This window comes from Trichosurus vulpecula, chromosome 1 (genome assembly GCF_011100635.1).
Source record: "Trichosurus vulpecula isolate mTriVul1 chromosome 1, mTriVul1.pri, whole genome shotgun sequence".
Taxonomy (NCBI): Eukaryota; Metazoa; Chordata; class Mammalia; order Diprotodontia; family Phalangeridae; genus Trichosurus; species Trichosurus vulpecula.
The window spans coordinates 541,467,936-541,482,117 of record NC_050573.1 but is presented as its reverse complement, the minus strand read 5'-3'; the positions used below and the strand labels follow the sequence as shown (position 1 = coordinate 541,482,117).

Here is a 14,182-nt window from a genome sequence, read left to right as displayed (position 1 = left end):
GGAGGACAGTTTTGAAAGTTATGTGTTCAATTTATTATACACTTGAAAAGAAAAGCAAACTCTATATAAGAGAGATTCACAGACTCCTGTACAATCTTCTCCTTTTCTAAAATGTACTTGGAAATGGTCATTTAATTTGGCACATGTTAAATTCAGAATAAAAAATAAAATGAAAAAAGACGAAATTTTTTAAATAATGAGATGGTCAGACGAGGTGGCCTCTGAGATCCCTTTCAGCCGTGCATCTATGATTGTAATGTAATTATCGACTTGTAATACCTGCCAATAGCCCAGCAACTTCAGTCCTGATTTACTCCTCTCTAGATCAGCAATTTCATTCCTGAAAAAGCTGTCTAATAATACTGGGGGGCGCTACCATCACTGCCAAATGGAGTTGGAAGACTGCATGGAGATTCATAAAGTGCTGACCGAAGACATTACTGAAAAAAATGTATGTTACTACATACTATGTCTGTAGAGTTTTGTCCTGGGATATTTTTCCTCATTCATACTTATTTTATTTTCCTCAACTTAAAATCCATTCTTTTTTTTAGCTAAAAGATACAAGGGACATGAGGCAGAGGCTCTTAGGCTTCCCTGGCCTCTTTCCCTTTGAGCTTTAGGGAAAGGAAAGTGGGAGGCTGTGGAATAATAGTAGGGATATAATATCCATTGTTTGGTGAAAATCCTAGTCTGGCTACAGTGAGATTCGACTAAAGTGAAGTTAAAAATTATCTCAATTTACTTACATCTGCAGCCTGACCTGTGTTAAAAAATAATTATCTAAATTAAAGGATTTCATGGTGTACTGGTTAGTGCTGGTTTTGCAGTCAGGAAGACCTGTGTTTGAAGCCTAGCTCTTGATAATTACTAGCTGTGTGACTTTGGGCAAGTCACTTAACTCCTCTGGGTCTATTTCCTCATCTAGAAAATGAAGGGGTTGGACCCCATAACCTCTAAGGTCCCTTCCAGCTGTGATCCTATGAACAATGGAAGCAGTGAGCTCCCCAGACATGTTCAGAGACTGTATTACTGCAGATCAACTAGTCAACAAGCATTTTTTTAAGCAACTGCTATGTGCCAGGCACTGTGCTAAAGTCAGGGGTATAATCAAAGAAATTCCTGGATTGAGTGGGAGGTTATGCTAAAAAAGACGTTATGATTCAATTGATTATTTAGATAAGATGTGAAGGAAAGTAATGTGGTGGCCTTCTCATTTTTTCCCCTGCAAAGGATTCATTTTTGCAGTTATTTGAAGGAGACGACCTAAAGAAACTTGTTCAAGAGATATTCAAAGCCAAGCACTTCCTAAAGCAGGCCCAGTGTTTCAGGTACAGTTGCTCTGGGAATATTTTGCTGGAAGGATGTTCATGCCAGAAACACTAAGAAGGAAAAAAAAAAAGAAATAGGTGGGATGAGAAACAGCAGGTAGTGTCAGAATGAACAGGACAGAGGCTACATGTACAGCAGAGTAAATTTACCATGGAGGCTATAACGGAAATGACACTGGACTTGGAAGCCCTGAGTTCAAATCCTGGCTTCACCAGTTACTAGTCATGTAACCTTGAATAATTCATTTTTGCACCATGGTGCTTTTAGTTTACTGGTGAAAATAATACATGACATTGCACATAGGTATTTTTTAGGAAAAATGCTTGGTAGACAGATACTTTGAGATATCAGAGGCAGTGTGAAATAGTGGAAAACATACTGGATTTGGACCTGGGTTCAAATCCCATCTCACTCACTTGCTATCTATGAGATCTTAGACAAGTCCCTTAACCTCTCAAAGCCTGTTTCTTCATCTGTAAAATGGAGATAATAATAATGAGGCTTTTATAGTTTTAATGTATAATTATATATAATTTATAATTATAATTTATATTTTAACTATTATAATTTATAATAATAAATCATTCATAATTATAATTTGTATTGCAAATATTAATTATAATTACATAGTATAATATGTAATTATATCATATAATTTACAAGAGGTGGCTAGAAGCACCCCTTCCCCAATGCTACAATGTCTAAAATTCCACTATTGGAGAGATTCATCATCCCTGTTCTTTATGAAGGACAAGAAACAAAGGCACTACATTCATCAAGTTATTACTTCTCTTAAAATAAAATCGATCTCCTGAAGGGATAATATTATAGCATTAGTGGCATTCTCTACTAACATGTTAATATGAACACATTTCTCCAATCCTCTACTCTCTGAGTGGCAATAAGCAAGACTAAAGGGATTTGTATCAGACCACTGGCCATCTACAGGAAGGAAGGTTTTATTGAAAGAGAAGAAAAGGGTCATGACAAACCGTACTGATTTCATAACCTTTCTGTGGCCTAATTCTGAATATGGGGATGTGATATAGCTAGAGAGGATACGGTCATAGGGATGCTCCTATCTATTGCTTCTCCCCTTTTGCCTCTCCCTTTGTCACAGGTGCTGACTCCTACACTTTCCTCTTTAGGCAGAGTTGGGGTGAGAGTGAAAATTTGTTCTAGTTCATCCTACAATTTGACTTCCCACCAAGGTGGACCATATTACTAGCAAGGTCCTATTTCCTTAAAAGCTAGTGGCCAGAAGAACTAGGTCAGGCTCAAAAATGTGGGCATCCTGGCATATACCCTCTGAAATGAACAGATACAATGTCCCCTCTTCTTTCCTTCCTCCCCTCCTTTCCTTCTTTTTTCCCTTCTTTCTAAATTGAACCCTTTTTTCTAATTAGAACAATACTACAGAAGAAGAAAAATACCAAAGAAATGAATGTTTCTGCTTAGAAAAGAGCTTTCAGGTAAACTGTGGGAATTTATCAAGTATTAGCAAAACTGAGACAGTTTTCTATAGTGAAAAGAACACAGGATTTGGATTCTAAAGATCCGGATGTGAGTATTACCTCTACTACTTACTGCCAGTAGGACTTAATAGGGGTTTCTTTTCTATGAGGAAAAAATAAAACTGTGCTGCCAAATCTAGGTTACCTGAGATGATAGGGGACAAAGATGACCTGAATAGTTGTAATTAATAATCCAAAATGCCAGTTGACCACAAACACTAAACTAGCTAACAGGAAACCAGAGGGAGTTGTTTTTGGGAGAGTTTCTGGATTCTGGCCCCAATAGATAGGCTCCATGAAAATTCATTTATGAAAGTTGGGCTAGGTTATTTTTGGTTTTGAGTGTTGTGGGGGTTTTTTTGTTTTGTCAAATAATGGCATACTTTTTCCTTTTTTTCCCCTCCATGCTTTTCTCTGTACCCTCTTCAGATGACCCTCTGTTGTACCTCCATCAGTGTGGCTTGAAAGGAGTGGAAAACAGCAGAACCAATCCATCTATATCTATCCATCCATCCATCTATCCATCCATCCATCCATCTTTCCATCAAAATAAGCTAAGCTGCTGCTCTTTGGATCTTGTCTAGCAAATTTCTTGCTAAAGGACATGAACATGAGGATGTATATTGTACATCGAATTATACATTTTAAACTGCATATTATATGTAGTATATATTTTATAATAGTCATTTATGAAACAAAGCTACTTATTACTAGAATCAAAACCGTTGTTTAGAATGTTATAGAAGTGATTACTGTTCTTTTCTTCATAAATCTTCGATGAAAGAAAATCCTATTTGCTAAGCCTGGAACAAGGCCTTCTGTTTTGCTTGGAACTTTTTTGAGGTTGTTTTGTTTTATCAATTTGGAAAAAATGAAAATGTGTAGATAGCTGCCTTTTGCCAAGATGAAGGAAATAGCATGTGGTTGTAAGTGATGCTTCTCTTTTGAAGAAAATACCTTTAGACTGGTCCTTTAAGTGAAGTGCTCTGGGACCCTGTGGGTGGTAGAAAAGGGTCCTGGTCTTTTAAAAAAAAAGTAATTTATTTTTACAAGCATTTATTGTCTTTTCCTCTCTCTTCCCCTACTGAACCATTAAAAAACAGCAACAACAACAGAAAAGCAAGACCTTCATCACAAATATGCAAAGTCCAGCAAAATAAATTTCCATATTGGCCATGTTCACAAATAGATGTCCCATTTTGCAATTCAAGCCCATCACCTCTCTGACAGTATGGGTGGCCTGTTTCATCTTCAGGCCTCTAGATTTCTGGTCTATTATCATTGAATGGATCAGAGTTCTAAAGTCTTTCAAAGACACTTTTTCTTTATGACTGTCCTCATTGCACTCAATGTGATTCTGCATCATTTCAGAGAGGTCTTCCCACTTCCCTATGAGCCCATATCATCATTTCTTATGGAGTCCTGCTCCTTATGAGGGATAAGAAACAAAGGTACCACATCTCATGCCCATTCACAAAGCATAATAGTTCTATTTTAAAAACAAAACAAAACAAAAAAACCCTAGTAGGAGACATCTTAAGGAGATCCTGCCTGAGTTGACCCTACTGTGCAAAGCATCTCATTGGCGTTCCTGAGTTCCTTTGCTCACTTTGGCAATCACAGCACTTCCACTATCTGTAAAATGAGAATAAGCCCCAGTACAAAGGGAGTTTTTATGTCCAGATTAATTCGGGTTTACTAAGTGTTCTGCTATAACCAGAATATGCAGTCCTGTTTGGAGATGACCCCAAATTTCAAAACTCAAAGTAAAGGTTAAAATTCTGTCCAAGTGATTGGATACTGTTGGATGAGGGAGAACAGTGGTCAAGACTGGAGATGAAACCGTTTTCTGTCCATAACTGCTATCTCTCGATTGACACCCCAATCTACCTCAGCCTCCCCAGATCTGCTTCTCTCTGGGTGCCTCTGATGGGGGGACAAAGGGGTACAAAATTTCGGTCACATCTGGAGAAAGTGAACCCGGAGAGGGACAGGGAGGTGCTCAGGACTGGTTCAAGGTTCGGGAACAGAACCCAGGGGTCTCCTTTAGCTGGAAATCAGGGAGATGTGACGAGCCCTGTACCTCTGGGCGTGTCTCGAGGTGGCCCCGCCCTTGGCATCCCGCCCCTGGTCCCGCCCCTCACTGCCCCAGCTGGGCCGCTTCTGGAGGTAGAGAGGAGGGAGCACAGGTACCTGAGGAGGACAAGCACCTGGGGCCGAGACAGCTAGAGAGGAGCCAGGTGAGCTGGGAGCCGTTACCTGGGGGAATGAGGGAAGGGCGGAGGCACTCGGGCCCGGTCAGGACATGCTGGTGGCAGGGTGTAAGCCGCGTGTGGGGAGGGGGATCTAGTATCTGGAGTTGGGGAGGAGTATAGACCTTGCACTCCGGGAAAATCAGGAATAAAGTTTCGGGGACCAAAAGGACGTGGGAGGCTGGTGTGTGTGCTTATGTCCACAGTTTGGGGACCCGCTCCATTCAAGCTAGCCTTGGTTTAGCCTCATGCTCCCTTGTGAATAGGGATTGGAGGCACCTCTGCCCTGCTGGTGAGAACCAGACCCCAGGGTAGACACTAAACGCTGCTGGAGCCTCGTTCCTTTTCCCAAAGGCAAGGTCTCGACACACTAACTTAGACCAACCCCAAAATGTTAGCGCCTGTAAGGACCCTGGAGATCAGATCATAGAGTCGTAGATTGAGCTGGAAGGAATCTCAGAGGCCGTTTAGTCCGACCTCATTTTACAGAAGAGGAAACTGAGATAAATAGAGATTAGTGGAGCCGGGATTAGATCCCAGGACCGGGGGCTGAGTTAGTGCTGTTAACACAGTACCATACTTCCCAAACAGATGGCAACCCATCCAGCTCTTTTCATCCTGAGCAATTCAGGTTTTTCCATAAATCTTCCAGAGATTATCTGGATGCCTTCCTCTGGCACTGTTGGCATATCATGGGTACCAGTGAAGCACTTGGTCTGCCCACGTGTTATGCCTTACTCTCTGCATGTTATACCTTATTCTCTCTACACTGAATTTTTCAGTTATAGGAATGTGAAGTCTAGTGAGTGACTTTCCCTAGGTATCAGTGGCAGAGAGAAGAGAACCCAGGTCTCCTAATTCCCAGTCCAGTGCTACTTATAGAATAACAACCTCATCCCTAAAAAAAAAAAAATCTCTTCCCATACAACCCTTAGTTTTGTGGGATGAGGGTGGGGTGGGGGTACCTAGGGCACTTCTCCTGAGCTATACTTGCCTTAAAACACCCATCCTCCCATCATTCATTTTCATTGTCCTAATTAGGTGTGTTTCTTGAATTATTTGTGCTAATGACCATTCACTCAACAGGCATTTATTAATCACAGATTATGTGCAAACACTGTGTTAGGCATTTGGGAATACAAAGATAAAAACAAAACAGCAGTTTGCATTCTACTTGGGAGAAAATAATGTGTTCACAGGAAAATACAAATATATTCATATTTGTGTAACAATACATACAAAGCAATATCCCACAAGAAGGCACTAATAACTGAGGGCATCAGGAATGTTCTTGTGTTGGAGGCACTTAAGCTAAGACCTGAATAAAGCTATGGACTCTAAAAGGCAAAGATGAAGAGGAAGCACAATTCTGGGCATATGGGACAGGCTCTTAGAGGCATGGAGGCAAAAGATGTCATGTGTGGGGAAAAGCAAATAGGCCCATTTGGCTGGAACATAGAGTGTGTAAGGAGGAGTACTGTGAAAGTCTGGAAAGATAGGTTGAAGCCAGATTGTGGAAGACTTTAAAATGCCAAACAGGAAGACTTCTGAGAAAGGAAGTGTCATGGTCAGACCATTTAGGAATCTCACTTTGGCAGCTGTGTGAAGGACAGATTGGAGAAGGAAGGGACTGGGTTTTGGGAAATGTATTGGGAGGCTATTGTAAGAATCCAGGTGAGAGGTGAAAAGAGGCTTCTCTGGGACATATGAGTAGAGGAAAGGGATAGATTCAAAGTGTGATGGAGGCAGAACTGACAAAAGTTTGGACTGAATATGGGGAGCGATGGGAAAGTGAAGAGTTAAGGATGACCCTAAGGTTGTGAACCTTCATGATTTGGAGTGTGGTGATGTCCTTAACAGAAATAGGGAAGTTAAGAAGAAGGATGGGTTTGAGAGGAAAGATAATAAAATTCCATATGAGACATGTTAAGTTTGAGATATCTGTCTCAAGGTGGAGATGTCCATTAGGCAATTGGTAATATAGGACTAGAGCTCAGGAGAAAGATTAAGGTTTGATATAGCGATCTAGAAGTCAACTGCATAAAAATAGAATGGAACTATTTACAAGAATACCCCAAGAGAGTAGATAAAGAGAAAATAAGGCCTAATACTGCCTTTAGGGGACGCTATGTTTCAGAGTCAGGACATGGACATGCAAAGGAAATTGAGGGGTCAGACAGGTAAGAGGAGAACCAGGAGAAAGCAGTGTCATGAAAACCCAAGAAGGAGAGAATATCTAGGAGGAAAGAGTGAATGCTGCAGAAAATTAAAAATTAAAATTAAAAAAGAGACTGTTAGATTTTTCGAGACCTTCATTGACCTTGGAGAGAGCATTTTCAGTTGAGTGATGAATTTGGAAGTCTGATTAAAGTGGGTTGAAAAGTGCTTACAGACAACTTCTTGGAGTTTGGCTGTGGAAGCGAGGAAGACTATATCGTGTGACTATGTGCAGAGATGTCTCTAGGGTGCAGCCAACTAGGGCTATTGCCCAAGGCCTGCCCTTTAAGCAGCAGTCAAGGGAGGCAGTGGGTCCCAGTAGCTGGCATCCAAAAAAGAAGTGAAACTCATATACCTACAATTAACCCAAACTTGGCTCTATTCTCCCTTTCCTCCCACATCCAGTAACCAGGTCGTGTCTTTTCTATCTCCACATCTTTTAAATTGGTTTCCTTCTTTCTAATCCTACTGCTATTTATTTATTCTCTTTGTATTTATTGCTTTATATACTTATATATGCTGTTGCCTCCCCCGTTAAGGTCTTTGAGAGCAGAAATTATCTCATTTTCTGTATTTATATCCCCAGCATCTAGCACAATGCCTGGCATATAGTAAGTGCTTAATAAATGCTTGTTGATTGATTGATTACCACCCACCTGAACTACTGCCAAGACCCTTCTAACAGGTTCACCTGCCACCATCTTCTCCCTCTTGCAGTCTACTTAACCCACTGTTAAACTATTCTTCCATGTGTAGATGGATCTGACCAGGTCAACTCAACAAACATTTATTAGCTTCCATAGAAGTCTTCTGATGCTGATGCTTCATTGTGGCATGAAGGTGATCCCGAGTCCTCAAAGATAATGACAATAAAATGAAGCACTTGCAGATCTTGCCAAACCAGAAAGACCTTGATGTAGTTGCCCAGTGGACTGGCTGTCTTGTCTGAAGACCAACCTAGTTAACTTCAAAAACTTATTCACTCAGCACTTATTTATTAAATGCCTTCTTTTTGCAGATTATCAAATTATATGTTATGGGACCAGAAGGTTGGCCCCCAGACAATTTTTTCTAGTGACAGCAGCTCACAGTTGGTACAGTACAAAGAGCGCTGAACTTGGAATCAAAGGACCTAGGTTCACATCCCAATTTGCCACTTATTAGCTGTGTGCCACTTTGGGCAAGTCACTTAGCCTTAGTTTCCTCATTTGCTAAATGAAAGGATTCTACTAGATGCCTTCTCAGTTCCTTCCTGTTCTAGGTCTATGATCTATTTACTAAAGCACAGAATGGTTGATTGCAAGGAATAGCAATAAAGTTACAGATTCTTGACTTATCCAACTATTTGCCAGGCACTGTGTTGGGTACTAGTGATACAGAGTTGAAAAAGATAGTTGCTGCCTAATCTTATGGCCCTTATAGTCAAATGGAAATAATAATAATTTCTGGCATTTATGTGGAGTGTCCCACAAAAGTCTTGGTCCAGTTATATGCTATTATAACGTATTAAAACACAAAGACCTTGGGAATACCTTGTAGAGTACTTTAAGGCTGGCAAAATATTTTACATGTGTTATCTTCTTTGAGTCTCTCAACAATCCATTAATCCCATTTTACAGATGAGCAAACTGAAGCTGAAATGAGAGCCGTTAAATGGCATGTTCACAAACAGCTACGCCATAGGATAGAGTGCGATAAGAATAAGGAAAGATCTAAAGTAAGGCCATCAAACTTAAGGAGGTAGAGCAGGTACACCTGGGGGAGATCAAGGAGGCTTCGTGGATGCAGTGGCATCTGAGCCGGGCTTCAAAGGAAGAGAAAGCTTTCACAGGCAGAATTAGGAGGTTATTACAATAGTCCTAGGCAGTGTGAGTGGAAAGGAGATATCAGAAGAAAAGCTGAAGTCATATATAGCCCCCTTATCATTTGTAGAGGGCCTGAAACTGAGGGAAATAGTAACACGTGGAATGAGACAGTAAGGATCCAGAAAGATCTCAACAGCCTAAAATGGTGAACTAAAGCTAAGGAAATGAGATTTAACAGGTTCCAAAAACTCAACTCTACACATATGGGATGGGGGACCAGTGTTCAGGTAACAAATGGTTCATGTGAAAAAGATCCAGGGAGATAATCCCAGAGGACTTGAAACATACTACTCAGCATGCAGAATAAGACAAATAGATATTGGACATGGCTAATGTTGAAATTTGTTTTGTTTGATTATACATGTTAGAAGCAGGAAGTTTTTTTCTTTCTCAACTGGGACAAGAAGTGGGTTGGAGGATTGTAGTCTAAAAAATTTTAAAAAAAACATGGAAGTCAGTGGGCTACAAGCTCAGTTTATTAGATGAATAAAGCTACGCAATATTAGGTTGAACTAAGAAAGATACAGCATCTAGGAACATAGGAGTTGATGGTTCTGTACTTTGCCCATCTAGAAAATGTGTCCAGTTTGGAGCACCATGTTTTAGGAAAGACACAGATAAGCTGGAGATCATCCAAAGGAAACTGACCATAATGGTGATGGAAATAGAGACCATGTCACCCAAGGATTAGTTGAAAGAGTTGGGCATAGTTAGCATTAGCGAAGAGAAAACACTTGGGAGAGAAAAGTTAGCTGTCTTCTAAGTACTTAAGGAGATCTCTGTCACCTGGAAGAGGAATTCAACTTCTGTTTGGTCCCGGAGGCCAGAAGTGGGATCAACGGGTAGACTTTCCAAGAGGTAATTTTAGGCTCCATATTTAAAAAAAAAATAAAATAAAAACAAACAAAACTTCCTAACAATTCGAGCTATCCAGTGGTCTACCTTGGAAGACAGTGGAATTCCCTTACTAGAGGTCTTCAAGATAAAAGACTATTCATTGCAATGGTGGCTGGAGAGCCATCATTTTGGTCCAATTTGAAGTAGACAGCCTCTGAGGTCCCTCCATACTCTGATATTCTGTAATTCTATTTAGTACTTCTCCATGTCCCTGTTTTATTATGATCTGCCCTATAATTGTTATGTATTTATTGTATTGTTGCCTTTCTGTGTGGGTGTTATATATATTCACCTTGTGTATCACGTATCAGTCACTCCTAGACTGAAGAGAATTGGCTAAAGAGAAATACAAATCTCCTTGTATTTCTCCCATTATCTAGCACAGTTTTGGTTCTATACCAGCAAAGTGTTTGGTATAGTGTGAAAACAGTACTGAACCTGGAGAAAGAAGAGACCTGGGTTCAGATAGCACCTCCTATGCATACTAACTAGTAAGGTGACAATGGGCAAGTTGCTTAACATCTCTGTCAGTTTCCCCATCAGTAAAATGGGGTAATCGTACCCATGGTACCTCTCTTATAGATAACAGATATACCTTACAGATAGTCTGGAAAGTACTTTTGTAAACCTGTAAGAGCTATCTAAAGAGCTATTTATAATCGTCACGTAGTTATGCTGCTCCCTCACCAAAAGGCACTAAAGGGGAAAAAAACAATCCTCCTTGCTCCCTTTCCACATACTCTCCTCAGGAAAGTCCTTAACCTCAGGGCTTCTTTACCCTCAATGTGTATCACGGGCCCTCTCCAGCTGTCTGGCAAAGCCTGTGAATCCCCCTCTCAGAATAACATTTTTAAGTACAGAAAATAAAATATTTAGGATTACAAAGAAGTTCATTGCATTAAAATGTGGTTATCAAAGTATTTTTTAAATGGTGATATAGTAATATCTAACTATATGTGTGTATATATACATATATGTATGTGTATATATGTATATGTGTATTTGTATATGTATATATACATAAATGTATACCTATATACACACACACAGTCATTGCAAAGGAGTGCTACATTGAGTAAACTGCTAGTCTTGGAGTCAGAAAGACCTGGGTTTAAATCCGGCCACATTTACTAGTTGTATGACCTTGGGCAAGTCACTTAATTTGCCTCAGTTTCCTCATCTGTAAAATGGGGACAATAATAAGACCTACCTCCCAAGGTAGTTATGAGGATAAGATACTATTGGCAAAGCACTTTGCAAACTTTAAAGTGTTTTGTTAGTGTATTATTATTATTATTGTTATTATTTTGAGATCTCTGCCACAATTATAAGGTAATTTGAAAACATCCATGATTTCTCTCGGGTCACAAAGTCTAATATTACTTTGGTTTATGGTCTATGTTCATCAGTGAAGAACATGTTAGATTTCAATTAGAGGTTAGTGAAAATAGAGATGTGATTGTACATTCAAGTTCACAGACCCTCCATCCATGGACCTCCCCCACACACACACACACACACACGCACACTCCCAGATTAAGGGCATTTGCTGTACCTAAACTATCCCCTTTCGCTACACACTGTTCATTTGTAAGTGTTTTCCACCAGATTTCAACTGGACATCAATACTGGGCAAGTGGTTGGTTGGGTTCAATCCCCCAGAGATGACTGACGGAGCCCATTTAGAATGCGTTTGTCTGCGTTGCATTGTTTTGCATCCCCAAGACCTGTAAGAGAATAGGGGTTCCTAAAAAGTAGGCACATGTTGTCTCCCCTAATAGAACGTAAGCTGATGAGCTTCCTTCCTCAACACCTGGTAGAGTGTCTAACACATAGAGACACTTAAGAAATACCTGTTTGACTCCTAACTGGTCTTCCTGCCTCCACCCATTCCCCATCTCCATCATTTAGTCAAGCAAGAGAGAAAACATTTATCATTTGCTTGCTCTGCGTCATGCACTGAACTAGGCATTGGGGATGAAATGACAAAAGTGCCCTCACTCAGAGTGGTTCTGTAGTACCTGACAGACACACATACACATAGATATGTATATACAAAGCACATGTATAGATATATGCAAAGCACACACAAAGTAAACTTGGAGGGGTTGGCATTGGCAGCTGGAGGGACCAGGAGAGAATGTAGGCAGGAGGCTCTCCAAGCTGAGTCTTAAAGAAAGAGGGAGAGATTTCCAGGTGCGGAGGACAGCCTGTGGAAAGGTGGAGAAAAGGAGGTGGAGAGTCAAACAGGAAAAACGGGGCTAGACCCCAGAGTTTATGAGGGATATGTGTGTATGTATGTATGGGTGTGTGTATATGTGTGTATGCACACATACACACACATATATGAACTTTAAGAATTTTAAATGTACCTAACAGAGGAGTTTACATATGACCCTAGAGGTAATAGGGAGCCATTGGATTTTTCCAGAGGCAGGGGGAAGGGAGGGGAAGGGCAGTGTCATAGCCAGACCTACCCTTTAGGACAGGCACTTTGGTGGCTGCGTGGAGAATGGTTTAGAATGGAGAAAGGTAAGGAAACCAATCAGGAGGATATTGCAGTAGTCCATGTGAGAGATGATAAGGGCCTTTAGGTGGTAGTTGTGTGAGTCAAGAGAAAGGAATATATGTGAGAGATGGTGTGGAGATAGAAATAGCAAGAGTTGGCACCTGATTGGTTAGAGAGTGAGAAAGGATAGAAGGGGAAGAGAAGAAGGGAGGGAGGAATGAAGGGAGAGAGGGAGGGAGGAAGGGAAAGAAGATGGAAGGAAGAAAGAAAGGAGGGAAGGGAAGGAAGAGAAGAAGGGAGGGAGGAAGAGGAGGAGGAAAGAAGGGAACGAAGAAGAAAGAGAGGTAAGAATAAAAGGAGGAAGAGAGGGAAGGAAAGGAAGGAAGGAAGACAAACCAGGCACTTTGTTAAATACTTTACAAATACTTCATTTGATCCTCACAACTCTGTGAGGTAGGTGTTATTATCACCCCCATTTTATAGTAGAGGGTGACACTAAGGTTTCAAATCTGTATGAGTGGAGACCTCAATGGTAATAGAAAATTCAGAAGAAATGTGAGTTTGGAGAAACAGACAATGAAATTCTGTTTCGGATATGATGCCTATGGAACATCTGGTTCAAAATGTCCAATAGTCAATAGGTAATGCAGAACTGGAACTCAAGAAGAGACTGGGGCTAGAACAACCTGCAGCTGCCAAAATAATCTTCCTTAGGCCTGAGTCTGACCCTCCCCCCCCCCACCTCATCCAGACTGCCACGTGGTTCCCCATTACCTAAAGAACAGGAGAAAATGCTCAACCTGGCATTAAAGGCTCTCTAATCTCATGTCAACCTACCTTTCTAGCCTAATTTCACCCTTGTCCCCTTCTTGCACACTCCATTGCATTGTGGTGTAATTAAAAGAGGGTGGGACCTAGTCTTGCCTTACCATGCTAACTCTTGCATCTGCGAATTTGCCAAGGCAGCCTCCTCTGCCTAGAATTAATTCACTGCTCATCTCTGCTTTGCGAAGTCTTTCCCATCCTTTAATGGTCGATTCAGGTGGCACCTCAGCTGACTACAGGGTTGGGTGGTCAAGAAAGGCTTCTTGGAGGAGGTGCCACACTCCACCTATTCTATAAATACCACTTTTCTATAAATAAGTCACATCTTTCCCTCATAATTTCTTGATTGTAAACTTCTGAAGGCAAGGAACTGGGAACTTTGTTTTTTGTTTTTGGACCCCCAATGCCCTGCACACGGTAGACACTTAATAAGTGGTCGTCGAATTCAACAAATATTTGCCCAAGAATTTAGAGACACCCTTGTCTTCATGGAAATCTGCATTTGTTGCACATTTATTCTTACACTAATCATTTGTTCAGGTTTCACGAAAAGGTGAAAGCAAAGTGTTATGGGAGGCAGTATGTCAGTGTGACAAGAGAACTGGCACTGCCATCTGAAGGCCTGGGTTGAACCTCGCCCTATATACTGTGTGACCCTGGGCAAGTCATTTACCCATACTCAGCCTCAGCTTTCTTAGATGGAAAACAGGGATACTAAACACTTATAAGACCTACCTCAAAGAAATTGTTGTGAGGAAAGAACATTGTGAA

At 40.8% G+C, this 14,182-nt stretch overlaps 1 protein-coding gene across 1 annotated transcript in view; it reads left to right on the top strand.

Annotated features, from left to right (window-relative positions):
* The window catches only part of VWA3A (von Willebrand factor A domain containing 3A), an 82,823-nt gene extending 80,033 nt beyond the window's left edge, over window positions 1-2,790 (top strand). The window contains 3 exon segments of the mRNA XM_036748921.1: window positions 325-451; window positions 1,234-1,331; window positions 2,739-2,790. Coding sequence (XP_036604816.1) covers window positions 325-451; window positions 1,234-1,331; window positions 2,739-2,790 — 277 coding nt within the window.
* The last annotated feature ends 11,392 nt before the right edge of the window (window positions 2,791-14,182 follow it).